The sequence below is a fragment of the Hippocampus zosterae genome, chromosome 3, assembly GCF_025434085.1.
Source record: "Hippocampus zosterae strain Florida chromosome 3, ASM2543408v3, whole genome shotgun sequence".
Taxonomy (NCBI): domain Eukaryota; kingdom Metazoa; phylum Chordata; class Actinopteri; order Syngnathiformes; family Syngnathidae; genus Hippocampus; species Hippocampus zosterae.
In genome coordinates, this window is record NC_067453.1 from 17,712,281 (window position 1) to 17,740,112 (window position 27,832).

The 27,832-nt window shown below is 46.4% G+C and overlaps 2 protein-coding genes across 4 annotated transcripts in view; one reads left to right on the forward strand and one right to left on the reverse strand.

The window, feature by feature from the left end:
• LOC127598037 (cGMP-inhibited 3',5'-cyclic phosphodiesterase 3A-like) overlaps positions 1 to 15,455 on the reverse strand; it is an 83,724-nt gene extending 68,269 nt beyond the window's left edge. For 2 of the 3 annotated variants that reach the window (XM_052061535.1, XM_052061534.1), the window contains exon 1: positions 14,335 to 15,455. In XM_052061535.1, coding sequence (XP_051917495.1) covers positions 14,335 to 15,240 — 906 coding nt within the window. In that variant the 5' untranslated portion in view covers positions 15,241 to 15,455. Of the gene's footprint in view, positions 1 to 6,164; positions 6,270 to 14,334 lie in introns of those variants that run through there. The other variant, XM_052061536.1, reaches the window with a different exon arrangement.
• The window catches only part of LOC127598052 (tumor protein p53-inducible protein 11-like), an 823,313-nt gene that overhangs the window by 142,556 nt on the left and 652,925 nt on the right, over positions 1 to 27,832 (forward strand). The gene's annotated exons all lie outside the window — the stretch shown is intronic.

Here is a 27,832-nt window from a genome sequence, read left to right on the forward strand (position 1 = left end):
CAGGCGCCTGGTGGCCGGGCTTACACCCATGGGGCCCGGCCGGGCACAGCCCGAAGAGGCAACGTGGGTCCCCCTTCCCATGGGCTCACCACCCATGAGAGGGGCCAAAGGGGTCGGGTGCAATGTGAGCTGGGCGGCAGCCAAAGGCGGGGACCCTGGCGGTCCGATCCTCGGCTGCAGAAGCTAGCTCTTGGGACATGGAATGTCACCTCTCTGGCAGGGAAGGAGCCCGAGCTGGTGTGTGAGGCAGAGAATTTCCGACTGGATATAGTCGGACTTGCCTCCACACACAGCCTGGGTTCTGGTACCAGTTCTCTCGAGAGGGGTTGGACTCTCTTCCACTCTGGAGTTGCTCACGGTGAGAGGCGCAGAGCAGGTGTGGGCATACTCATTGCCTCCCGGCTCAGTGCCTGTACATTGGGGTTCACACCAGTAGACGAGAGGGTTGCCTCCCTCCGCCTTCGGGTGGGTGGACGGGTCCTGACTGTTGTTTGTGCATATGCACCAAACAGCAGCTCAGCATACCCACCCTTTTTGGAGTCCTTGGAGGGTGTGCTGGAGAGTACTCCTGCTGGGGACTCCATTGTTCTGCTGGGAGACTTCAATGCTCACGTGGGCAATGACAGTGATACCTGGAGGGGCGTGATTGGGAGGAACGGCCCCCCTGATCAAAACCCGAGTGGTGTTTTGTTATTGGACTTCTGTGCTCGTCACGGATTGTCCATAACGAACACCTTGTTCAAACATAAGGGTGTCCATATGTGCACTTGGCACCAGGACACCCTAGGCCGCAGTTCGATGATCGACTTTGTAGTTGTATCATCGGATTTGCGGCCGCATGTTCTGGACACTCGGGTGAAGAGAGGGGCGGAGCTGTCAACTGATCACCACCTGGTGGTGAGTAGGCTCCGATGGTGGGGGAAGATGCCGGTCCGTCCTGGTAGACCCAAACGTATTGTGAGGGTTTGTTGGGAGCGTCTGGCGGAATCCCCTGTCAGAAGGAGTTTCAACTCCCACCTCCGACAGAGCTTTTCCCATGTTCCGGGGGACACGGGGGACATTGAGTCCGAGTGGACCATGTTCCGTGCCTCTATTGTTGAGGCGGCCAATCTGAGTTGTGGCCGTAAGGTGGTTGGTGCCTGTCGTGGCGGCAATCCCCGTACTCGCTGGTGGACACCAGCAGTAAGGGATGCCGTCAAGCTGAAGAAGGAGTCCTATCGAGCCTTTATGGCCTGTGGGACCCCAGAGGCAGCTGACGGGTATCGACTGGCCAAGCGGACCGCGGCTTCGGTGGTCGCCGAGGCAAAAACCCGAGCGTGGGAAGAGTTCGGTGAGGCCATGGAAGCCGACTTCCGGACGGCTTCGAGGAAATTCTGGTCCACCATCCGACGTCTCAGGAGGGGGAAGCAGTGCACCACTAACACTGTGTACAGTGGGGATGGGGCGCTGCTGACTTCGACTCGGGACGTTGTGAACCGGTGGGCAGAGTACTTCGAAGACCTCCTCAACTCCACCAACACGCCTTCGTTGGAGGAAGCAGAGCCTGGGGACTCTGAGGTGGGCTCTCCTATCTCTGTGGTTGAAGTCACCGATGTGGTTAAAAAGCTCCTCGGTGGCAAGGCCCCAGGGGTGGATGAGATCCGCCCGGAGTTCCTCAAGGCTCTGGATGTTGTGGGGCTGTCCTGGTTGACACGCCTCTGCAACATCGCGTGGTCAACAGGGAGAGTGCCTCTGGATTGGCAGACCGGGGTGGTAGTCCCTCTTTTTAAAAAGGGGGACCGGAGGGTGTGTTCCAACTACAGAGGGATCACACTCCTCAGCCTCCCTGGTAAGGTCTATTCAGGGGTGCTGGAGAGGAGGGTCCGTCAGGAAGTCGAGCCTCAGATTGAGGAGGAGCAGTGTGGTTTTCGTCCCGGCCGTGGAACAGTGGACCAGCTCTACACCCTTAGCAGGGTCCTTGAGGGTATGTGGGAATTCGCCCAACCAGTCTACATGTGTTTCGTGGACTTGGAGAAGGCGTTTGACCGTGTCCCTCGGGGAGTTCTGTGGGGGGTGCTTCGTGGGTATGGGGTACCGAACCCCCTGATACGGGCTGTTCGGTCACTATACCACCGATGTCAGAGTTTGGTTCGCATTGCCGGCAGTAAGTCGGAATCGTTTCCAGTGAGGGTAGGACTCCGCCAAGGCTGCCCTTTGTCGCCGATTCTGTTCCTAACCTTTATGGACAGAATTTCTAGGCGCAGCCGAAGCGTTGAGGGGGTCCGTTTTGGGGGCCTCAGTATTACATCCCTGCTTTTTGCAGATGATGTGGTGCTGTTAGCTCCTTCAAACGGGGCTCTCCAACTCTCACTGGAGCGTTTCGCAGCCGAGTGTGAAGCGGTTGGGATGAAAATCAGCACCTCCAAATCTGAAACCATGGTCCTCAGTCGGAAAAGGGTGGAGTGCCCCCTCCGGGTCGGGGAGGAGATCTTACCCCAAGTGGAGGAGTTCAAGTATCTTGGGGTCTTGTTCACGAGTGGGGGTAGGAGGGAGCGGGAGATCGACAGGCGGATCGGTGCAGCGTCTGCTGTGATGCGGACGTTGTATCGGTCTGTCGTGGTGAAGAAGGAGCTGAGCCAAAGGGCGAAGCTCTCAATTTACCGGTCGATCTACGTCCCAACCCTCACCTATGGTCACGAGCTATGGGTCGTGACCGAAAGAACGAGATCCCGGATACAAGCGGCTGAAATGAGTTTTCTCCGCAGGGTGTCCGGGCTCTCCCTTAGAGATAAGGTGAGAAGCTCAGTCATCCGGGAGGGGCTCAGAGTCGAGCCGCTTCTCCTCCACATCGAGAGGAGCCAGATGAGGTGGCTTGGGCATCTGATTCGGATGCCTCCTGAGCGCCTCCCCGGTGAGGTGTACCGGTCATGTCCCACCGGGAGGAGACCCCGAGGAAGACCCAGGACACGCTGGAGAGACTATGTCACCCAGCTTGCCTGGGAACGACTCGGGATCCCCCGGGGAGAGCTGGAAGAAGTAGCTAGGGAGAGGGAAGTCTGGGCTTCCCTGCTAAAGCTGTTGCCCCCGCGACCCGGCCCCGGATAAGCGGTAGATGATGGATGGATGGATGGATGGATCAAACCTTCCTTCTGTATGATCTGAAAAACTATAGTTCAGGTTATTGAATGCTGTGGTCTACTGCACTGTCAGTTCAAAACAAATCAGCTGTTAAAATTTTGAACAGCTTCACTACTTTTGTAAAGAGATATTCAGTTGAAAACTGGTACAAATTTCCAATTGTATGTTGAACATTAACTCAGAATGGCGAACAGCCAACAATTACGTGATGTTGCTGAAGAGGCATGGAGACACACAAGAAATAATCAGCCTTTCCTTCGCAAAATGCACAGGTGAATTGGGCTCTTAAGATTCTTCCAAGTCGCATAGAACAATAGAAGAACACCATGTTTGCCGCACAGTGCATCAATTCTGGACAGTGTTGTATTCAATTAAACAGTATTGTGTTGCATTCACGTTGTGGCAGTTTATTGATAACTGGTTTTGAAGCTTACGCATTTTAAGGGTAGAAAGCGGTCTCAATTGAATGGGTGAGTTGCCAATACACTCCTCCATCTAGGTGTTTATTTTACCTCTGTAGTATGTCTGCAATATTTTTAGCTGTGAAATCCGGTGATTGATCATATAGGTAAGAAAATAATCACACTGGAAATAAGTAAAGAGATTGAACATACAATTGGACCATATTTACACACGCACACGCACATATATATGCAAGGAGGGCTCCATCACAAGTCCAGCATTCTGAGGCTGTACACAAAGTTGGGAGAGGGACCGTGGACTGGTGAGTGTCAAGAGGCACCGTGGACAACAAACAAGCCTCTAAAAATAAAACAAGAAGATGGCCGCCAGGGTCGACCTGCTTAGTGAATGCCTGAAGCAACAGAAGCTCAAGAAGCCTTATAGATGGAGCGGCATAACCAGGTAAAAGGATCTGTGAGCCGTAACATACCGAATACGGCCTCGGGGCCGCAGACTTAAGATGGCAGACACCAACGAAGGTGGTTGAGAACAACCAGGCCTAGATCCTGTGGGACTTCAAGATTGAAACTGATAAACTGTTGATAGCCAACCAGCCTGACAGGGTGGTGGTGGATAAACATCAGAAGACAGCAGTCACGATATAGTATTCCCGAGTGATAGCGATATCGGGCAAAAGGAACACAAAAAAGCAGGAGAAATACCAAAGACGGAAAATGTTCTTGTGAATATTCTATTTAAAAAATATTTTAATACTTTTGAAAATCACTTGTTAAATATGAATAACACCAATGCTAATCATGATGTAGAAATCTAATCTACTTTGACTATTACAGTGTGGAAGACTTGCATTCCCCCCAGATTGTGTGTGTTTGCGTGTTACGAAGCATCTGCCTACCTTGTGTCCCTGGATGACTCTTTTCAAGCAACTCTTGTTTAAAAGGGGTAACGTTAGTCAGGGCTGTTTGTGGTTTGTAAAGAATGATACCCCCAATTAGCTTCTACAACAAGAAGGTGGGGGTCGGAGGGAGGGGTGAGGGGTGAGGGGGGGACAAACCTTTTGGACTAGAGCGGATGGCTGTTACCGTATTTTCCGGATTATAAATCGCTCCGGAGTATAAATCGTACCAGCCATAAAATGTATAATAAAGAAGGAAAAAACACAAGTCGCACTACAGTATTAGTCACATTTTTGGGAGAGATCTATTTGATAAAATTCAACTCCAAGAACAGACATGTCATCTTGAAAGGCAATTTAAAATTAAAATCAAATAGAGAACACGCTGAATAAGTATACGACATGCTTACATAACATGACGCATAAACAACAAACTGAGAACGGTGCCTAGTATGTTCATGTAACATATTTAGAGTTATTCAGTTCAACTATAGCATAAGCAAAAAACATGCTAACAAGTTTTCCAAAACCATTTGTGTCACTCCAAATCACGAAATCCAAAGAAATCTTCATCCTCAGAGGTAGAGGATGTGGCGCATCCTCTTGTGTGTCGCTTACGTCTGACTCATCGTTGATTTATCAACATGGGGCTAGAGCGCCCTCTTACGGTTTCATGGCAACAAGTCAAGTACAACTTTATTGTGAAATGCGCTGGGTGTGCAACATACAGCACAGATGAAATTTCTTCCCGCTAAACCAGACAAGACAACAAGAGGAGCCGCTGTGGGTGCCCGCACCGCCATCAAAAGAACAGTTCACATAAAATGACAAAATAATACAACACAACGCATAAAACACAGTCGTGCAATCTTTACCACTTTTTAAGGGAAGAAGTTACAGGCGCATATGCAAATGCATTCAGTACTGCACAAGGACACGCAAATGCTTTCTCTTTGTGTCTTGTGCACACAAACGTACACGCACGCACTACGCACATACACACTGCTTCCAGGAACATTCTGTTCACCTCACCTCAATTCTCAAATGCTAACTGATAATTGTTTTTGTCTCGAGCAGACAGCAGAAGAAACCACTACATGTAACCGGATCGCATCGAGAAGAATCACAAATTCCGCTTCTGATAGTGTTCAAGCTCTCAGTATTTCATAAGCTCCTGAGGTGTTAAAACGCCCGTCAAGACAGGAGGCCCGTCTTAGCACTTCCAGCTGCGTTGGGGTTGAGTCTGTGGTTTGAGGCCCAACGCAGTTGTCGGGGGCAAATTCAACCTCGCGGCCTGCAGCAGATGGCAGCCATCAAGCTGCTGGCAACACACACACACACACACATTCTGTAATTTCCATAGTAAACGGTAGGGAGTCAGATGAGGTTCATTGTCATGAGTTGTGGGGAAGAGGGCACAACTTGTTGCTGGAGCTGCAATATGTCATGATGAAAAGGGACATGAGCTCCTGAAAACTGAAGCCATTGGAAAGACTGCAAATAAGAGAACGTCAAGACATTTGTCCTCCACTACAGTCACCGTCAGGATACAATAAATAAGGCAATACTTTACATAGATTTCTGTCAAAAGAAACCGATAAGTCATACGATATGCGGCCATGTCGACGTTGAATGAGAGAGATGATGAAGCGGTTTAAGAGACTTCAGAACACCCAATGACAAGTGGCTGCGTAAAGATGGTCACTAATATGTGAAAAGAGTCAAGTACTTGCACTTTGAAGAGTTGCATCCAATCCCCTTGACTGATTATACTGTATATCCAAGTCAGTGCCGTTTCGCTGAAATCCTTTCGAAGTCGTGGTGTGTAATTTCAACACAATTCTGTCACGTCACGTGCTCGCCGACAGGTGGCGGATTTTTCCCTCCGCCTGTTCGGTGCACCTGTTCTCAATCTCGGACTGATTGCCCTCCTATATTAATGAGACTCCGGCAGTTCTTCCACTGCCGGAGAATTCCTTACCGTGCCATTGCTCTCTATCGCTAATCTCGTCGCTTAACTATTTCTCGCTGCCCTATTGCCTTACGGCCATTACTTTCGTGTATTTCGTGTTGTGACCAAATTGTCATCGTTACAGTTCTCCTTTTTCGGTAGTTCCTCGCCCTTTATTCGTTTCGCGAGCGTTTTCGGTTGCCTTCCTTATTTTCCTGGTCCTTATTTGACCAGCGTTTTCTGTTACCGTTTTCCCTGTTCGGGCTCCTTTTGTTCTTTATTAAAACCCTTTATTTCTTACAAGATTTTTTCGTTGTCTGCTTTTTCCGGGGATCCACCTCGTTTTTTCTGTTGTGCACGAGGCGATTTCTTATCGCCTCGGGCTCAACGTGACAAATTCAAGGAGCAGGAGGCACTACCACCTTCTCGAGACTCGAGAATGCTCACAACAAAGCAACAGGCTTGTTTCAACTCTGTATGCCTTGATTTGATAACTCAAAGCATCGTATTTCAAAGCAACTCCAGGCGTCATATGTCTAAGCAAAAAAAATAAATTATAAAGCATGTTGGAAGCTCTGACATTGGGAAATCCAGTTTCAACTGGGCAAGATCACAGTCACTGCAGATTATGTGTGACCGGGAGTTGGTGGATGCGGGAGCAACCCAATCGTTCCTCTTATCACTGACGCGTGGTGCGGTTCATGACCGGTGGTATGGCAATGATTGCTCTGGAGTCGGATATAAAAATCTGAACCCAAATTAGAGGATTTAGCTGTTTTTAAAGCAGTTTTTTTTTAAATATCATTTGGGACATTAACTGAAACATTCGTATTCAATGCTTCAATCAATCCCGTACTCACAATGTCACAATGATAGCAACAAAAAAAAAACATTTAGTAAAGGTTATTTTTTAAATAGAAAAGTTATTTTGTCTTACCTCCAAGTTTAATATCTAATTAAAAGCCCCAATAATAAAATGCCTGTCTCCTTATCTAAAGTCAACAGTCTCAAACTTAGGCTGGACAGTGATTTCAAACTCAATCGGCAAATTGGTGCCGTTGTTAAATCCAGCTTCTTTCACCTTAGACAGCTGGCCAAAATAAAACCTCTCCTCTCACATGAACACTTTGAGACAGTAATTCATGCCTTTGTCACATCCCGGCTCGATTACTGCAATGCCCTTTACTTTGGAGTCAGCCAGTCCTCCATTAAGCGCCTTCAGCTGGTCCAGAATGCCGCTGCTCGCCTCTTGACTGGTACTCGTAAGAGGGAGCATATAACTCCTACTCTGGCATCCCTTCACTGGCTCCCCATTCATTTTAGAGTTATTTTCAAGATCCTCCTCTTTGTTTTCAAATCTCTGAATAATCTCGCGCCACCTTACCTCTCTGAGCTCATCCTCCCCTACACACCTGCCCGGCGCCTCAGGTCTGTGGACCAGACTGTTAGAAGTACCAAGAACTAAACTGAGGCTCAGAGTGGATCGAGCCTTTTCTGTTGCTGGTCCCTCTCTCTGGAATGACCTCCCACTGGACATTCGGCAAGCCTCCTCGCTGCCCATCTTCAAAGCCCTCCTCAAAACTCACTTGTATTCTTTGGCATTCGACTCAGCCTGACTTAGATTTGTTCATGATTTTACTGCTTGGTGCTTTCTACCGCCTTTATTACCGATTTGTCTTACTGTTTATTGTGCATGTTAAATTGCTCCATGTACAGCACTTTGTATGCAGCGATGGCTGTTTGAAAGTGCTCTATAAATACTGTTGACTTGACTTGACGTGTCTTTCTGGCCTCCACTATGCACTTTGAAGTCGTTTTTATGGCCAAAAGAAAAAAAATACTTTACACAAACACATATTACAGTTTTTTTAATGTCAACATCTGCAGTTAAAAAAAAAAAAAAGTATATTGGAGCTATAAAGGCAAAAAAGTGACCTCTCGTGTGTGAGGGCTTCCACCAACTGCCAGCATCTGAATTTCACGTGTGCATAGCTGTTGGAGTCATTTAAAGTGCAATGCTGCTTTTCTCGCCCGTGTAGTTCCACAGGAAATGTATAAATTATAACAGGAAGATCAATGTAAAGCACAAGCTAGATAACTAAAAATGAAAACTAAAAATGAAAACGAATATAATTCTTAGTTTTGTGGGTCCACGCGTGTGTGTGTCTGAGTGCATCTTTAAATAACAAGCTTCCTATCTCGGCTAGCAGCGCTAAATGATGATAAACGACATGTAAAGTATACACAATGCTCATGATGACATCAACACATTTAAATTGTCACAATATTGACTTGAATGGCTAATTTCAAAGCGGAATACATCAGTCAGAAGGAGTTGGTTGACTTGTGTCAGTTTACTAAAACTACCGGGAACGATGACCAACTTGACAGATAAACTAAATAAAATGAATGGGAGAAGCAGAGCAGCCAAATGTTAAATCCATTTTGTGGCACTAATCAGAGATTTCGCAGTGAGTAAAACGTTTTTAAAAATGCTAGGTTGACTCTTGACTAGAGTTAAGATTTAAATACGGTATATAACTACACCTCAGTGACAAATGTGATGAAATAAGTGTAACTGAATGATCAAAATGGCGGAGAGTTGTTTCCGAGCGCGTGAGTTTCCAAGTGAGTTGAATTGCTCATTTACACCGCTGTCTTGTTTTGTGCCTTTATCGTACGCGGGCAACATGGAGAAGGTAACGCACACAAATCACAACAGAAGCAGAGTCATGATAAAAGCTTTGACAGACTATCACGCACCACTCTTCCACAGTTTGGGGGAGTAAGAGCACGCCTGCTGTTTTGCCTGGCTACTAAACAAAACCTCGAATGACCTACTTTCATTCTACCCCGACTCCTCCACTACTCGCCTCCTTGCACATGCACAGCTAATAGACTGGGACTGCGTGTGCAAGCACCGGGACCGGGGATGATCTTCTCCAATCACAAGACACAGCATCCCATGTTAGCATCAGCTTCTCATTTATCTCAGACGTAAAGCTCTTTAAAAATGAAACAATGTTAAAAGTCTAATGTTGACATCTCAAAGTCCCCAAGTATAAGGATGCGTTTCTGGTCAACACCACCCGCCCCCCCCCCCCTAACCTTATCCGAAACACAATTCAATTTTGGAGCTGGGCAACAAAACTAGTGAAACAGGAAACATTTACTACAGCAGCAGCAATTGTGTTTGGATCCCATTCCACAGGAAGTCATTAAGAGAGATTTCAAGAATATCTTGATCATCCAAGTTATGAAAGAATTTCCTCCTCCTGCTATGATATTTGTGTTGGGGTCAGGAGTCGGACAGAGAGCAGAGCCTGTCATCAAAACGGGAAAGGGACGCTGCATTAACAACGAAAACGCAGCGTTCTCAAGTTCACTTGCCTCCTGCGTGATCACTTTCTGTTGCTTTTTGTCCCACCTTGTTGGGGCAACATGTCACCCATCCGACGACTGTAGCTTTCCCTGCTGCTCTTGAACTACCGGGAGAATTTTCTGTGCTATATCTTATGCCGCACCAGCTAGCTATGAGCTGTGGTTGGTTAGCTAGCACAGCTAAACACTGCCCCGCACTGAAGCGACGTTCTTCTGAGTCACTGATCCTCGACTCAGTGGCGGCGGATACGTAAGAGCTGAAAGGTATTGATGGCACAAAAGGAGCATGAGAAGTAATTAACAGACGTCAAGAGAAACTAGTCTAAGCTATTGAGAAATGTAGTCACAAAACAGCAGTAGAAATGCTTGGGGAGTACAGTACACTTTTCACAGACCAGTCTGTCTGGAGCAGAGAGATAACATCTCTGAACACAAAAGTTAGCAGGTAAGTAAGTGTCTCCAGAGAAAATAATAAACAGCTACAATGAAGCTACAGAAAACACATCCACAAACCAAAAATGAATCATTACGTTCCAATGTACGTCAGTGAGAAGCAGGAGGTTCAAATATATGTTAATACGGAATACTGCACGAATCATTTATGTCAGCAATGTTGGTTGTGATCATTTCCACCATTTTGCACAGTTTTGAGATCGGCACAAGATACACTCTCAAAGTTACACACACACACACTGTTGTCACAGCTAGTGAAAATGGTACACTAGTCTCACTGTGCAGGCAGTATGGGATTCCCCCTCGGTGATTATGTCAATGTGGGTGAGTATGGGTCTGAATGGTTGTTTTTCCCCAAATGTTGACTGAAGTCAGCTGGTATATGCTCCAATAACCCGCCCGAAAAACACTTAACAATACAATGTAACTCGAAGTGAGGCCCTTTTTTCATTTATCCATCCATTTTCTAAACGGCTTTATCCTCATAAGGTTCACAGGGTGTGCTTTGGGCAGTAGGCGGGGGACACTGGTTGCTAGCCAATGGCAGGGCACGCAGAGATGAACAAGCATCTGCGCTCACACTCACGCCTACTTCAATCAGCCTTCCATGCATGTTTTTGGAATGTGGGAGGAGACCGGAGTACCTGGAGAAAACCCACACAGGCCCGGGGAGAGCATGCAAACTCCACACAGGAAGGCCGGGATCGAACCCATGACCTCTGCACTGTGAGGCCGACGCACTAACCACTGGCCCACCGGTCCGCCCCTTTATTTTAATGAATTTAGCTCTGCTCAGGGTCTCTCTCTCTCTCTCTCTCTCTCTCTCTCTCTCTCTTGATATGGTTTCTTTTTCATGAATTCAGCTCTGCTAAGGGTCCATGTAACCATTCAGGAACACTTTGGTTCTAACTTATACACTGAGGTTTGTATGAAAATATGTACGGTTATGCTGAAGGAATTCAATTTATTTGGTGAAATCAATTTCAGGCCCTATCCCCCAGACTTTTAATATGTACTGTATACAGCAAGAGAACCGTGGACTAGCATTTCCTTGCAAGCTGCGAAAATAGATCCGCATCATGAGCTTGCACCTCTTCCTGCTGTTCGTCATCCACAGCTGATAAGCATACAACGGTCACTTTGGCTGAAACCAACAAGAAGCTTTGTCCATCATGCTAGCTCCTATCAGCCAAGATAGTCGCGACTTTCTGGAAGGAGCCCAATGTTGGGGAATGTGCCTACTACTGTAAAGCAAACTAGAAAGCAATTAGGAAAAGTTGAGTCAAAGAAATGACTTGCCAGAAAAACTATGCATGCCAGGCAAGTAGGTGATGATGTCACTTTGTATTAAAAAAAAAAAAAAAACTAAACACTACAGTGGAACCTTGGTTTTCATGAATACATTCCAAAAAGTCGAAACTAAAATTGAGTCATATGAAAACTTCAGCTCTATGCTCCATAAGGAAACATGTAAATCCAATCACTTGGTTCTTTTTTTGGGCTTGAGGTGTCTTATTGAACAGTCACATAATGGATAAGCACAAGGAAAAAATAAAACTTTTGAATTGCTTCTGATAAACATGCGGGTGAGTAGCCAGATAAATAGACTATTTTTAACTTTACAAAAACCATATTAAAAAAAAAAAGTCTCGAAACTTGCAAAGCTCAGTTGTGATTTCTCTCACACAGCTTATATCATTCACTCAGTATGTCATGGATTTAACATACCAATACGAATCTTTTTTTTTCCTCCAGTATGGCTCCGGAAAAAGTGAAAAGTACAAGCGATTGTGTATTACAACAGTACCAAGAATTATCTGGGTTTGCCAATGAAAAAGCATCAAAGTGAGTGCAACATAAACCGCATAAGACAGCATTTTCATGTTTTCAGTCGAGTGTATAGCAACAGAAGTTTTCGAGCTGAGGCTACAACGGCAGGCTTGAGAGGAAGACAGCACTTGGAAATTCCTCATTGCTTTATTTATTTTTGAAGTAAACTGTTTTGAGACTAAAACGATTAATCCAATGTGCTCTTATGAAAAAGTCTGCGAAAGAAGGAAACAAAAGTATTCGGCAATAATGTAAATACCATCAGGCCAACAAAGTGCAGATACCCTACTGCTACATTTAAACATCCTGACTTGATAAAACACCCCATTTTTTTCCTACAGAGAATCGCGCGCGCGCACACACACACTCAGGTTTGACAGTTCACGCCGCCTCTGACCATGTGCTAGTCTCATTGTAACCCCCCGATGTGCGTCTGAGCCCCTGCGTGAGCGAGGCGATGACTAGCGTGGGTCACTCTGGGCTTGTTTACACATTGCAGACCACACAGACAAGAGACGCTCACGACGGCATGTGTCGACCATGTGTGTCTCAATTACAGGCAGGTCGTGACTGGTCAACCGCCGACTGAGAGGCCTCCGGTTGCGCTTCATCCATCAGGGCTGGTTGGGGGGGGGGGGGGGTACTGATTCATTATCTTAACTAGATTGTGAGTCAAAATGTGGCATGTGATTGCTGTGCAGATGACGCCGCTTGATCCATAACGCTCCGGATTAGCTTTGCAACGTCTCATTGGGAGTAAAATGCTTAACTTGCACTCACTACATTAAGGAATGTCTTTTTTTTTTCAGGACTGTTTTGACTGCTGCGATAATCAAATATACTTTTTTTTGGTGTGTGTCTTAAAAGCATTGACAGAATTAATAATTAGAGATTTTTTTTTTGGTTGGGTTTAAGTTATGTGGGAAGAGACCACATGTTTGTGCACTGTCAATAAATAAATGTGTGGCAGAAGAGTATTGCCTAGTATAACCGCTTTTCAAAAACATCTGCATGTGGAAAAATCAGCCAGGTGTACACCTACTTAGAAATATGACGTTTGGCATCAGTACAACTAAAGTCGATTGAAACCCCAAAACGTCAAACTGCAGCAGTTGGATCAAAATAATACGGTTAAAAATGAATAATTGGAGCAAAAATATCAAATATGAGTTTCGGTGGGTGTGTGTGACCACTAAGAAAAAACAAACAGGATCACTAAAGTGCTAACTAGCGTAGTTAGAGCACCTCGAAGTGGGCTGACCGACAGCCCTGCAGTACACACACACACACACACACACACACACAGCTTTGATCACACCAAAAAAACTCCTCCTTTCGAACACTCAGCACAGTCACTGATGTTCCATCCACAGGAGCTAATAGGAGTGTGCACGAGGCAGCATGCGGATCGCAACCATTTTTCTATTTTGAGGACAGAAAGCCTCCATAAAGTGAGGAAGGAAGTTATAAATAGACCGTACGTGTCCTTTTAATGGACTAATTAGTTATTGGGAATCACCCTCAGTTTCTCTTTTTTTTGTCACCACTGGAAAGCACTGCTTCAAAATAAGGATTTGGGTGCCATTTGACACAAAACTTCTACTACAGCTTTGTTAACATATTCTCTGAATTAATATGGTATAAATCAAGGTACTTCAAGTATGAAATGTCTACATATAGTACATGCAGCAATATATAAATTACCAGTCACAAGTTAGAAGACTTTGAATTATGACCGAGTGAGAAATTGTCTAAACGTTTGACTATGCATGTGTATGCGTGTGTATATATAAACACAAAAGAAATTTCATCTGCGCTGTATGTTACACATACAGTACATTTGACAATAAAGTTTATCCAAGCCAAACACTGATCCAAAAATAAATAAAGGGAACACTGAAACAGCACAATGTAACTCCCAAGTGTTCCCTTTATTTTTGTGAGCATTTTATACACATACATAATCATGTTCAATGTGCCAAATTGATTGATCCAGTTAATGGACAATATTCAGGTCTTGAATGCAAACAAATCCAACTCTATAAAGTGAACCTGAAAACATGTTGTCTCACGACAAGCTACTCGTGTTTAAAAACATCACCAAGTGATGGTCCAAAAATAGATCAAGTAGTAGAAAATAGGCGGTGAATATTACAAATGATCCAATTAAAATGCTAATGCCATGGCGATAACAATGGAGTCTGTTCATAAAATCTTTGCAAAACCGTCAGGGTCACGACGAGTCACGACGAGTGCTGGGGGTGTTGAGTGAGGGGGGTCCTACCTGGTCCCTCTGGATGCATGGCAGAGAGGTCCTGCGATGTGACTTGCTGTTGGACTGACTATGTGCCATGTTTGTGGATATCACCGAACTGGACCTCCTGCGCCTTTTGAATGCGGGGACGTCTCCCTTGGCTCCAGTCACGGGGGTGCAGCCCTCCTCGAGTGTCCCTTGGCCGGCGAGGAGCCTGTCAGCATACCTCGCCAGGAGGATGCCCACGACCCCCAGCAGGTACGCCACGTACGGCCTCCAAGCGGGACGAAGCTTGCGCAGCGACAAGAGGGAGACGGCGCGCACCACGCTGACGACCACGACCACGGACGTGCCCCGGTCCAGGCGCGCTAGCATCAGTGCGCCGCCGGCCGCGCACGCGAGCACCAGCGCAGCGGCTACTTCATGCGGGCCGCCCGGGAGGCTCCACGCAGCCGCTTCCGCCAGGTGGAACGCCGTGAGGAGCGAGAGGGCGCTTGGGAGCAGCACTCCGCAGCGAATCAGGTAGACGCCGAGCCAGAAGAAGGCGCACAGGAGGCTGAGGAAGGGCGAGAGGGCGGCCCAGCAAGCGAGCAGCAGCTCGGCGAGGCAGCCCGCGAGCGAGTGACTGCACGACTGCGGCTGCGGGAATGCGCGCGGCTCACAGTTCCAACACTGTGCGCACCTCAGCGGCGCGGCCAGTACTAGCGCACACGCCGAGCAGCCCACTCCGACGCAAGTCCGCGCGCGGGTCCACGCCGGCCTCACCCACGACGACGCGCGCTGTGCGTCGCGGCTCGGTGGGACGATGCGTGCTTGCGCGTAACCGTTGCGGATCGCTACGCCGGCGGAGCCTTTCTCTGCCGCGCGCGTCCGCTCCAAATGTGCAGGCATGGCCACAGGAAATGGGGTGGGCGGGGGTGCGAGCCCGTAGTGCATCTACGGTGCTGTGCTCGCAGGACGCCGATGAACAAACAGATTTATTGCAGGAGCGAGGAGGGGGGAAAAGGTCGTTACGCACTGGCACCCACCGATACGGGACGCCCCATTCTCTCTTAGTTTCTTCTGAACAGTGGTGTGCGTCAGATGGTGTGGAGATAAAACGCGTGGATCTGAAATCTGTCCTCCTTTGTGGCACAAAACAGGCTCCCGTGTGTCATTGCTACGCAATACGTCCCTGTGTCAGACACATACTATGTATGACGATGTGTTTTTTTTTCTTTCAAGTGGATCCACGCGTCACCCGTTTCCCATGAAGCGAATAATAGTGTCACGTGCGCGAGCGTCTGCCAAGTCGTATCGAGGTTCACGAAAACCGCTTTGTCAGCCTCTCTCCAAGCAAGTCCCGAGCTCATTTCACACCCGCGAGTTCCGTCAAGGTCTCCCCAAATCCTCCACCAGTCTCAAGCCAGCCCGGCAGGCGCCCTCACTATCTCGCTAATGTATTGATCTGAACCTAATAACAAAACTAAACACCCACTGTCCCTACTGTTATGTTTCGGTCTGGTTACGTTTGGTTTTGCTTCCTCATGTGCCCTTTTTTTCGCCACCTGTTCTCGTTATCCGTGTTCCTTGTGTGCAACCAATGAGCTCCCTCAAGCCTTTGTGTCTTGTCCAGGTGTTTCTCGTTGTCTCGTCACTTAGCTTGGATTAAGTTCCCGGAGTTTCTGTCGGTCTTTGTTGGGTCATTGTGGGCCATAGGTGGCAAAGTGGCGGCCCGGTAGTCCAGTGGTTAGCGCTTTGGCTTCACAGTGCAGAGGTACCGGGTTCGATTCCAGCTCCGGCCTCCCTGTGTGGAGTTTGCATGTTCTCCCCGGGCCTGCGTGGGTTTTCTCCGGGTGCTCCGGTTTCCTCCCACATTCCAAAAAAACATGCATGGCAGGCTGATTGGATGCTCTAAATTGTCCCTAGGTGTGAATGTGAGCGTGGATGATTGTTCGTCTCTGTGTGCCCTGCGATTGGCTGGCAACTGATTCAGGGTGTCCCCCGCCTACTGCTCGAAGACGGCTGGGATAGGCGCCAGCACCCCCCGCGACCATTGTGAGGATTAAGCGGTTCGGAAATGGATGGATGGATGGAGGTGTCAAAGTCAGGTCTTGGAGGGCCGCTGTCCTCCATGTTTTCCCAAGTCTCTCTGTTGCAACACACCTGATTCAAATGATCAGATCATCAGCAAGCTCTGCGCAAGCCCGACATTGAACCTGTTCATTTTAATCAGGTGTGTTCCAACAGGGAGGCTTGGAAAACATGCAGGACAGCGGCCCTCCGGGATCTGAGTTTGACACCTATATGTGGGCTGTGAGTATGTGAGCATACATGTGCTCCTGTCATGTTTTGTTTCTTGTTATAGTTTGGTTGGATACTTGTGATTTCCAGGCATTTTTTTAGTACTTCGAATTAGTGTTTTTTTTTTCTATTGTACTCCTGTGCGTATTTTTTGTTAAACACATTTTGGTCAATCCACCCTGCTCCTCCCCGCTTTTTGGGGTCCTACAACTACCATCACGCAAAATGTGACACCTACGTAACAATCACCAAAACAACAAACAGCATATGCTTTTTGGAACACTTCTAAAGGGTGCGCAAAAATACAAAGGTTAAACTGTGCCCATGCCATTTCGTAAAACGTAATCTCACCACGTTGCAGCTCATGGGACTCCAGTGGGTGAATTTCACAAGTGTTTTTTTTTTTTTTCATTTTTGCGTACAAATGTACAATGATGACCACAAATTGAACTTATTGCAAGATGCGTGTAAATGGCCAACAAAAAAAATGTTTAGGTTTCTCAGGACAATGTGGCTGAAGTGAGAATAACACGAATAATAAGACATCATTTATGAGATATTGTCATGAGTTGCGCTGCGGTTGGTGAGGTGGCATTGCGCACTCTATGACGCAAAAATATTTAACTGTGCGCTTTTCGAGAATTGTGAGTTTGAAATAAGCAATTGAAAATAGAAATAAAGTCGAGGAAACTGCTTTCATGTGAAGACTTGCACTTCATTCCATGACCACTGCTATTGTGAAACATAGGTTGTATAGGTATATAATAATTATTATTTTTTAGTGATGGGAACAATTTTAAACATTAATCCATCCACAGCTAACTTTGAGCACAAGGGCAGGTGCACCTTGGGCTGCTCCCCAGTTAACTCCCGTCTGACTTTTGGACATTTACTGCACATTTGACAAAGTTATATTCAATTCAATTCTAAATCCCAATAATACCTTTTTTTCCATCTTGTTCAAAATGAGAATTCTATGTGTATATAGTGATGTAAAATACATCACCATTTCTATGTATGAAAATAGTGTTGAGTATATTTCAGTTAATACACAAACATGTTAAAATATGTTTTGGAGAGAGAGTTGGTCAGTTTCATGATGTACAACTCATGGTGATCACCTCGACATTTTTTTTTGGGGGGGGGGTATTATTTTGAGTATGAGCTAGGTCCCCATCCACCCCAGGTCCAAAATCCCACATCTGCACCCCTGCATGTGGAGGAATACCCCAAATGACTTAAGTTGGCCAATGGTCCCGTGAGTTTGGAGATGACCTTGGGAGTGTCACGTCGCGTGTCCGCCAGCAGGTGGCGGGTTTTCTCCTCCGAGATCTGCACACCTGCCCGTAATTTCGGGCTGATTACCCCCCTTTATTAAGAGACTCCGGCAGTCATCTCACTGCCGGAGAATTCCACGCCGCGCCATTGTTCCTTCGCGAAAGAGAACCCTAAATTAATATTACTCGTTGCTTCCTAGCCTTCTGGCAATTGTCTTGTCGTACAAGTTATTGATTGTATGTAAATTATTCCTATAGTCTATTCAGATCTTCCTCGCTTTTGTTTTCCGCGAGCGTTTTCTGTTGTTACCTTATTTTTACCCTGGTCCTTATTTGACCAGCGCTTTTTGTTATTCTTCCTGTCGGGTATTTTGTGTTCCGTATTAAAGACCCTTTTTGTTCTTTGACAAGATCTCGTTTTCTGTCTGCTATCTCGGGGATCCACTTCCTTATTTTTGTTGTGCACGAAGCGATCTGTCTATCGCTTCGGGCACAACGTGACAGGGAGAGGGCAAACAATGTGACCCCAGTGTCTCCAAATTGAATTCCTCAACCGCTATTAACGCTTATGGAGCGCGACAGAGTGCTCCAGTGTGTCACTAACTTCACGTGACCGTTACGCGTGGCATTAAAACGGATCTTATGCTCTGATGTGAGGAGATTCACGCCGAAGTGAAATTGGGACGTGACGTCCCGAGCGCCCTGATCTGGCATGCAAAGTGGAATGCGCTGAATCTGCCGCCACCCCCCTGAGCTTGACTTAATGCCCTCCACTCCTCTGGGTCATTGAAATATTCATCTTAATTTAAGTGGCACCCATGATGCGTTTTGTCACGGCGGCTGCTTTCCATCAGCGTTTCAGCTCGCGCGTCTCACGGGTGCACAGTGTGTTCGTTCACGCGGTCCACATGCATTGGAACTTACGCTCCCATAATGCATCGTGGCAACTTGTTCACATACATTCATATGCCACGCACTTCCGGTTTTGATTAAAAAAAAAAAAAGACACCATCGGGTCCGTCTTATTCATTGCAAATTCAGGTACGTTGTCGGGGAATGTGAAGTTTTTCCACCAGTCCGTGGGGTACCTCTCGCCTCTTGAAGCGCGAAAGAAAATCAATTCAACACGCAAGACATAATTGGAGGACAACCCCTGTGTTGGAGAAGCCTGACCGCTGCAATTAGTATTTTTAATGCCACTTCAGAGGCAGATGCTCAGCAAAACGGGAGTTCTGTATATTCCACGTCTGTTCCAATTAGTCAGAAGCAGGGGAGGGAAAGAGGTGCTAGCGGGAGGTCTTGATCCTGTCCATCAACTCAATGCCACGCAGCCTCCTCAACGCAGTGGACAGCTGCAGGCTCCACATGCGAGCGCATCTTTCCCAACTTCTGCTTTTTAGGGGGGAGAGAATAAACGGGAGTCGAAAACAAATCTTCCTACTGGCGAATCTCATGATGACTGAAAGAGAAGCAAAGCCAAGATAAGACCCAGAAACTAAGATTACGTTTGAGAACAGAGTATGTGTGTAGAAGCAGAATACTGTATTCACTTGATGACGTTTGGACCCTTGCAGAGGAAGATTCATCATAACAGTGCTGAAAGTTTGGATGTGTGTGTGTGTGTGGTACTCCTGAGACCATATCTCAATTTCTTCTTTCTGCATTTGCAAAGAGAGAACATTTTCCTCCAAGTCGAACAGTTTGGTTAAATACTGGAATGTATCTATAACTGACTTTTATGTAATGGCTTGCATGCAAATCGCTGGATTCTAGCACGGTACTTTCTAACATTTATTGAGGCAAGACACTCATTTCGCTGAAGAAAAAAAAAATCACAACAGATTACCATTCAGAATATGGCTGACAAGTGAGTACATAATCTCAAAGACTTTCAGAGAAAGGTACGGTACTACCATGGAGCAATAGGTGCGTCCTACCAAGATGTGCCAGCCCTGCTATCATGTCAAAGGCAAAAGGTAAGCTGAGCTGCAATGTCGATGCAGATGGAAGTCGGGGGGCGGGGGGTATTTGTGTTGAGTGATGCCCCTGTAGCACATATAAACTGTGGCTGCTGCTTCCATGAGTGAAAATGTATCGTGGACAACCGATAAGCACGTCTGCATCACAGTGCAGAGTCGGAGGGTTTCATTCGGGCTTCGGCCTTTCTATGTGGAGTTTGACTGTTCTTACAAGTGAAAAGGAAGTGATGGAAATGAATTCATCTTGTGTTTGACACTTCTGGGCAGGAAGTGACATCCATCCAGAATGTTTACCAGCCCACACTGGGCACACGACCGGCTTGAGGCCAAGTTTCCATGCAGTAAGGTGATGCGAATATCCATCCACACATGCGCGCACAACATCTATCTGCACAAAAGCTCGCGTGCACACGTTCACTGGCAGTAGCAGGCAGAGGAGAATTTGCTCACATGCTGAGGATGAACCAACAAGCATCTCATCTCTTTAGCTGCCTACGCCAAACGATGCGGCCGAACTTGACAATTGCGAACCGATTAGGTTGCAACCCAACCCCGCAAGCCTAGAGATTGACCTTCACCATTGACCAATTTGTACTTGCTGTTTTTATGGTGAAACAACATTTTGAGGTGCCACACATGAGATATGGCTGCTGTCGCTACAGGTAGACAATATAATATAATACAATACAATACAATACATGCTGTTTTATATAGGGCTTTCACATCAGCGGCAGCTGTAACAAAGTGCTATACAAAACAGTTAACATAAAGTAAAATGATAAACACAACACATAACATAAAACACGGACAGTCGTGCAGTCCTAACCACTTTTCCGTCACACACTATGTTGTTTGAAGCAGTTTGAGATGAAAGAGGAGAGAATCAAAGTGTCCTTTAATCAGTGGATCAGAGACGTTATGCTCAAATTGTTCAGACGTCGGCTACAAGCTAAGTTTCAAAGTCAACAAGAAGCTGTATCATCCCTTGATGAAAAAAGAGATTGGTTCACTTCTCCTGTCCCATGCAAATCCATTTCAATTCCAAGCGGCGACTTTCTGTTCCAAATACGCATCGGCGCTCTGCGCCAACGCTCCGCTCTCCACATCCTCAACTTCAGCAGCCATCAATCCAGCCGCACCAACGCCGACTGCCCAACAGCCACTGAACAAAACGGGGTTGTGAAAAATGCTGCACATTACAGGCGCAAAAAACACAAGCACCCCAGGTCTGTCCAGCACCGACAGTCAATGGCGCCGACATTCCTCCCGATCAAAATCTGTGCTGGTACAGGCGTGCTGCCGAGAAGGCGCAACCACCAAGCACAGATACTTCTCCTTTGACGAATGTCGTGGCCAAAAAGTGCTGAAAACAGTCCATATCAGGTCCACACGATGAAACAACAAACAACATGTGACAAAACAAAAGACAAAAACACCAAAAAAGAACAAAAAAGCAAGGCTCTTGAAGAGCACTTGCCGAAGGCTGCCTACTCGGGCGCCATCTTGGAAGGAAAAAAAATATATAAAGATTATATATATATATATATATATATATATATATATATATATATATATATAGAAAGAGAGAGAGAGAGAGAGAGCGTGGATATTTTAAAGGCCAATTCAGTGACGACACATTCGGCGACAGAGACTCTCCACGCTTCACTTTTTAGCCGTAGGATGAACTCGTAATATAGCTAGGTAAGAAAACTAAATTGTATTTATAGTTAGGCTTGTCATGATAAGTACAAAATCAACTTATCATAAGAAAAAATTGACATGATAGTTTTTTTTGGACTCGATTAATGGTGATTTCCATGCGTGTTTGTTTACATGCGACATCTACATTCCCTCGCGCCGCTTTGCCGCCACTTCTATCAGTCAGCCTGCTCGCTCCTGTGCGAGTTGGCACTCACTCACACACGTGCACACACATATAAACACGTAGGGTGGAAGGGTTTTTGAAAACCCTTTAAATGGTTTGGTTCGCATGTGAGTGTCCCACCTGTTCATAGTCACACAGAACTTCTTTTCTCATTTATTAATGAGCCACAGCAGTGTATAGAAGGGCTCATAATAGCCTTGTAGCATCAATGCTAGCCAACGCGATCGCGCGCATTGGCTCACAGATGACTATTGTGCTCTTTTTGTGTTATTTCATTGCTTGCTTTCCATTCGTTCTGCGAGCATTCATTACGCCCACCAGGAACTTAACCAAATTGACGACTGGCACAGGATACCCGTTTCAAGTGCCAGAAGAGACAGCGAAACCAGCATAAGAGTCAGTTTCTCTCCCATGCTGGTGCAGTGAGGGATCTTACCGCTGGCTTGACATCGCTATACGTTTGTACAAACATATGAGCCTATCATAAAATGTCTATCATAAAATATTTCTACATGTGGGCTCTTATTTAGGTCAGTATTGATCAGCTCGGTTGGAAAACAACTTGTGTTGAGCCAAGGTACCCATTTTACCTGGAAATTTAATTGCCGTTTGAAAAGTTCAGTAGAAAGGAAAAGGCATTTCTGATTGGCCGCCACATCTACAACAATGTGACACCATTCATCGGTGATTCAATCTTCGAATTGCAGAAAAGCTCGTTGCCGGCGGTTGTTCCAGCCCCAACAGCAATTGGTAAAAATCTATGGTGAAGTATTAAAAAAATTATTTTACTCCTCCTACACTCTTCAAACACATTTTATCCATCCATCCATCCATCCATTTTCCGAACCGCTTGATCCTCACTAGGGTCGCGGGGGGTGCTGGAGCCTACCCCAGCCGTCTTCGGGCAGTAGGCGGGGGACACCCTGAATCAGTTGCCAGCCAATCGCAGGGCACACAGACACGAACAACCATCCACGCTCACACTCACACCCAGGGACAATTTAGAGCGTCCAATCAGCCTGTCATGCATGTTTTTGGAATGTGGGAGGAAACCGGAGCACCCGGAGAAAACCCACGCAGGCCCGGGGAGAACATGCAAACTCCACACAGGGAGGCCGGAGCTGGAATCGAACCCGGTACCTCTGCACTGTGAAGCCGACGTGCTAACCACTGGACTACCGGGCCGCCAATAATAATAATAATAATAATAATTATTATTATTATTATTATAATACAGCCCTAATAATACAGGTTTTGTGTGCAACCTGAAAACTCAATGGGGTCACGGTTTTTCCGTAGCAGTGCCCGGGGAAGATGTCTGGTTCTCTATCGCTTAATAAATCATGGCAAACCATAGCAATCCCCAGACACAATGATAATACCGCTCCCTAGTGGTACTTGCCTCTACTGTGATTCAGCGCACTGAACATTAAAAATTTCAACATTCACATACAAAACAAAGCAAAACTCAGAGCACATCACTAACAATAGCACATGAGAATATGATACAAATATATTTTTCATTTCAACCCATTATGTCTCAGCGTATGAAGGTAAAAAAGTATTCTGTTTTGCGCATGCAAATACAGAGAGAACACAAGCACTGCTCCATTCCTGCAGAATGATGGGGTGGAATATTGAAATGAAATTAGAACTTCATTCGCTGGTGTGGGTGGCAGCGCTGCGGGCGCAGAAAGAGGGAACGTTGAAACACTCCCTCAGATGAATAATGTAATTCTGTTTTTTGTGGAAGGGAGAAAGGAGCCACTCATTTATTGCTTATATATCCAGGAGTCAAGAAAGTTGTAGAGGAGTTTTAAATATTTCACATAAAAGTTTTCAAAGGAGCACACTCAGATCACAGAGGAGTTAGGTGATGATGGTAGACAACAAATATCTGCTCGAGACTAAAGGGCTAATCGTCAGGAGCGTGCATGTGCATCCTACGGGGGGAGCAGACATACTTTGCCGCTCCGTCCTGAATAATGTAAAACCAAATTGCGGCTCAGTGTTTGACACAGCAGGCAGCACGTCCTAATGGGTCAGTGTTTGGACAAGCGCGAATGCCAGGAAAAACACCGGCGTCTGCTGTGTCCGCCGCTTGGCCGGCGCACAAAAGTCAGCTTTCATACGGGGCATTTGGGCCAGTCGTGAATGGCCATGAGAGCCGGCGACCCACTTCAAGCTGTTTTCGACAACAGTTTACATGTTGCTGTAAACACGAGGGATACCATAGAGAGGGGGGGTTTGGGTGGGTGGGGGGGCAGAAACACAATCTTAGGCTCCATTCACTTGTCAGGGAAAGACAGGCTCATGGGCAAAGTGCTTCATAGCAACTTTCCAGCAAGTTAAAAAAAACACACACACACACACACACAAGGCTGTGCAGCTTTTCTGTTGGTCGTCTTACAAACACCGGAGATGGTGTTCACGATGACATTTGACGCTACATTAGATTGCGGTTCATCGTTTAATTGCTACATCGCTGTTTTGTACCGTATTTTTTTTCAAAGGGTTTGTACAGTATACAGACATTCAGAGCTGCGCGCCTTCATCGTTGTATCACAATTTGTTGCAAAATGGAGAGAAACATTGGGTTCTATTGGAAATGAGTTCGCACCGTGACTAACAATCACTTTTATAATTAATATTTAGATTAATTGACGAATTGGGAACAAAAAAAATGTCAGGGACATTATATCAAATTGGCATACTGTATTTTCCACACTAAAAGGTGCGCCGGATTATGAGGCGCACCTTCAATGAATGGCCTATTTTGTCTTTTTTTTCATACATTGTGCGCACCGCGTTATAAGACTCAATCTACAATGCATCCACTAGATGGAGCTACGCTCAAGGAAACGTCAATCGAAAGAACGATCACAGTTCACATAACCAACAGCGAACATTGACTCGCTAACATTGAACTTCCCGCTGCACTATTTCCGTGTTCAACTGCGTAACCGATCGCCTTAAGTTTGAACTGTGCGTTGTCAGCATGTCTCGGGCAAAGAGCCATTTTGCGGTTGAAATATTACCATAATAACCATACAAGAGGCGCATCGGATTTTAAGGCACGCTTTGAGCTTTTAAGGAAATGGAAGGCTTTCAGGTGCGCCTTTTAGTGGGGAAAATACGGTATACAATATTTGATCTGTGGAGATAAATTAATTCCACAATATTTGGGTGACCTCAAATATAACCCCATTCTGACTACATTTCAAATAAGATAATTTTTCCATCCAGCCTCTTCAAATCACAATGCTACCACCCACCCTGCTAACAAATTAACAAAGAGATGGATACATGAATACAAAGTTCGGTAAAAAGAAATACAAGAAAAAAAAGTTCTGTTTAAAGTTTGTTCAGGAGGTCCGTGCTCTACTAAGTTGCATCTATTTTTCATTGCACTTAGGAGCTGGCGTATATCATGGTTGCCATTCAACCACAGGGCAATTGTGAAGAACACACAGAGTGAGAATCCATCCTGTGCCAGTTACAAATAAGCAAATTATGTGAACCACTATCCATCCATCCATCTTCTTCAGCAAGGAGCCCATCCTTGGCGACTACGGGCAAGAAGCGCAACTTACACTGGAGTGGTTGGCGGTTAATTGCATGTAGAACACATTAGCTTGTTCACATTGCTTTGCAAAGACAATGAATCAAACGGTGCTTAAGATTTGCACACAGTACTCTATGTACTGTAGTGGAATCATGTATTGACATTGCCAGACTTCCTCCTCCAGGGGTGTAAATATGCTATTAGAGAATGTGTTTGCTGTGTAGGGAGGACTTTATAGGCAGGCGAGTCGGAGATGCATACTTTTGTTCTCTTACACGCCAGACCCAAACAATCATTGAAGATGAAAAGATTTGAATAATGAGGGGTGCTAATAAGAAAATTAATTTTCCTGTCTTGAGGCCAAGTCTTCCAAAACCTTTGAGTTATCCATCGTGCTCGAAATCATTTGTTCAACATGTTATGAAAAGATTAATTGTATCTTAATGTCATCTTACATTAAAAAAAAGAAGGCAGGATCACTGAAGCATAACCAAAAGCATAATCCTGTCCTTGAGAAAGAACTGCAGCAGACTGAGTCAGGTCCTACGAGTCCAATCAGTTAGCATCTCATACAACAGGCATTCAACCTTTCTCCTTGTCCGTTTCCTTGTAAAAACCAACGTGCGGGGGGCGGCTTTTAAGCTGCTATGTGTCTTCTGATGTTTGGGAGGCTTATCCGCATGGCCATCGCAGTGCATGGCGCCGACACATGTCAAGGCTTTTGCTTTTGTCCGATTAGAAAAAAAAGAAGTGAATTCCTTATAGTGCATGGGCCCTTAAGAAAAAAAGACAAAACGAGCCATCCATGCACAAACCCACACTCACGACTCAGTCTTCTATCAATAGCATTTGTTGGGAAACACCTAGCTGCACTGTACCCCAAACGCAGACCCTTTAAGGCAAAGTCTTTTCTCTTCAATGTATTCTTTTTTTTTTTTTAACGCAGAGGGCAACAGACTTGAAAACCCCTATTTAGTCTTTGGCAGTGATTCTTTGACGTCATTTAATGGTGGAAAGGTTCTCTTAAGTAAACAGACAAAAATGAGAAACCTCTCAAACAGCTTACAGTTGTCATTTGGTTAAGCCGGAACATTGTAAACAAGGAAAAAATGTGCGCCTTTCCTGCTGTTCACCAAGCACGCCACAAAACAATAAGCGCTTCAGCTGAAGCTCTGGCAGCGCACCAAGCAGGAAAACAAAACAAACAAACAAACAAAAAAAACATCCTCGCCCCACCAATTTTTACTGTATTAATTTTTCTTGACGCCCTCCTACAATCCCGATGAATTGAACAATACAAAGAAAGGAAAACTATTTTTCGTTTAAGCAACAATATGGATCTCCATCCATCATCTACCGCTTATCCGGGGCCGGGTCGCGGGGGCAACAGCTTTAGCAGGGAAGCCCAGAATTCCCTCTCCCTAGCTACTTCTTCCAGCTCTCCCCGGGGGATCCCGAGTCGTTCCCAGGCCAGCTGGGTGACATAGTCTCTCCAGCGTGTCCTGGGTCTTCCACGGGGTCTCCTCCCGGTGAGACATGACCGGATCACCTCACCGGGGAGGCGTTCAGGAGGCATCCGAATCAGATGCCCAAGCCACCTCATCTGGCTCCTCGCGATGTGGAGGAGAAGCGGCTCGACTCTGAGCCCCTCCCGGATGACCGAGCTTCTCACCCTATCTCTAAGGGAGAGCCCGGACACCCTGCGGAGAAAACTCATTTCGGCCGCTTGTAACCGGGATCTCGTTCTTTCGGTCACGACCCATAGCTCGTGACCATAGATGAGGGTTGGGACGTAGATCGACCGGTAAATTGAGAGCTTCGCCCTTTGGCTCAGCTCCTTCTTCACCACGACAGACCGATACAAACGTCTGCATCACAGCAGACGCTGCACCGATCCGCCTGTCGATCTCCCGCTCTCTCCTGCCCCCACTCGTGAACAAGACCCCAAGATACTTGAACTACTCCACTTGGGGCAAGATCTCCTCCCTGACCCGGAGGGGGCACTCCACCCTTTTCCGACTGAGGACCATGGTTTCAGATTTGGAGGTGCTGATCTTCATCCCAACCGCTTCACATTCGGCTGCGAAACGCTCCAGTGAGAGTTGGAGAGCCCTGTTTGAAGGAGCCAACAGCACCACATCATCTGCAAAAAGCAGGGATGCAATACTGGGGCCCCCAAAACGGACCCCTCAACGCTTCGGCTGCGCCTAGAAATTCTGTCCATAAAGGTTATGAACAAAATCGGCGACAAAGGGCAGCCTTGGCGGAGTCCCACCCCCACTGGAAACGATTCCGACTTACTGCCGGCAATGCGAACCAAACTCTGACATCGGTGGTATAGTGACCGAACAGCCCGTATCAAGGGGTTCGGTACCCCATACCCCCGAAGCACCCCCCACAGAACTCCCAGAGGGCCTTCTCCAAGTCCACAAAACACATGTAGACTGGTTGGGCGAATTCCCACATACCCTTGAGGACCCTGCTAAGGGTGTAGAGCTGGTCCACTGTTCCACGGCCGGGACAAAAACCACACTGCTCC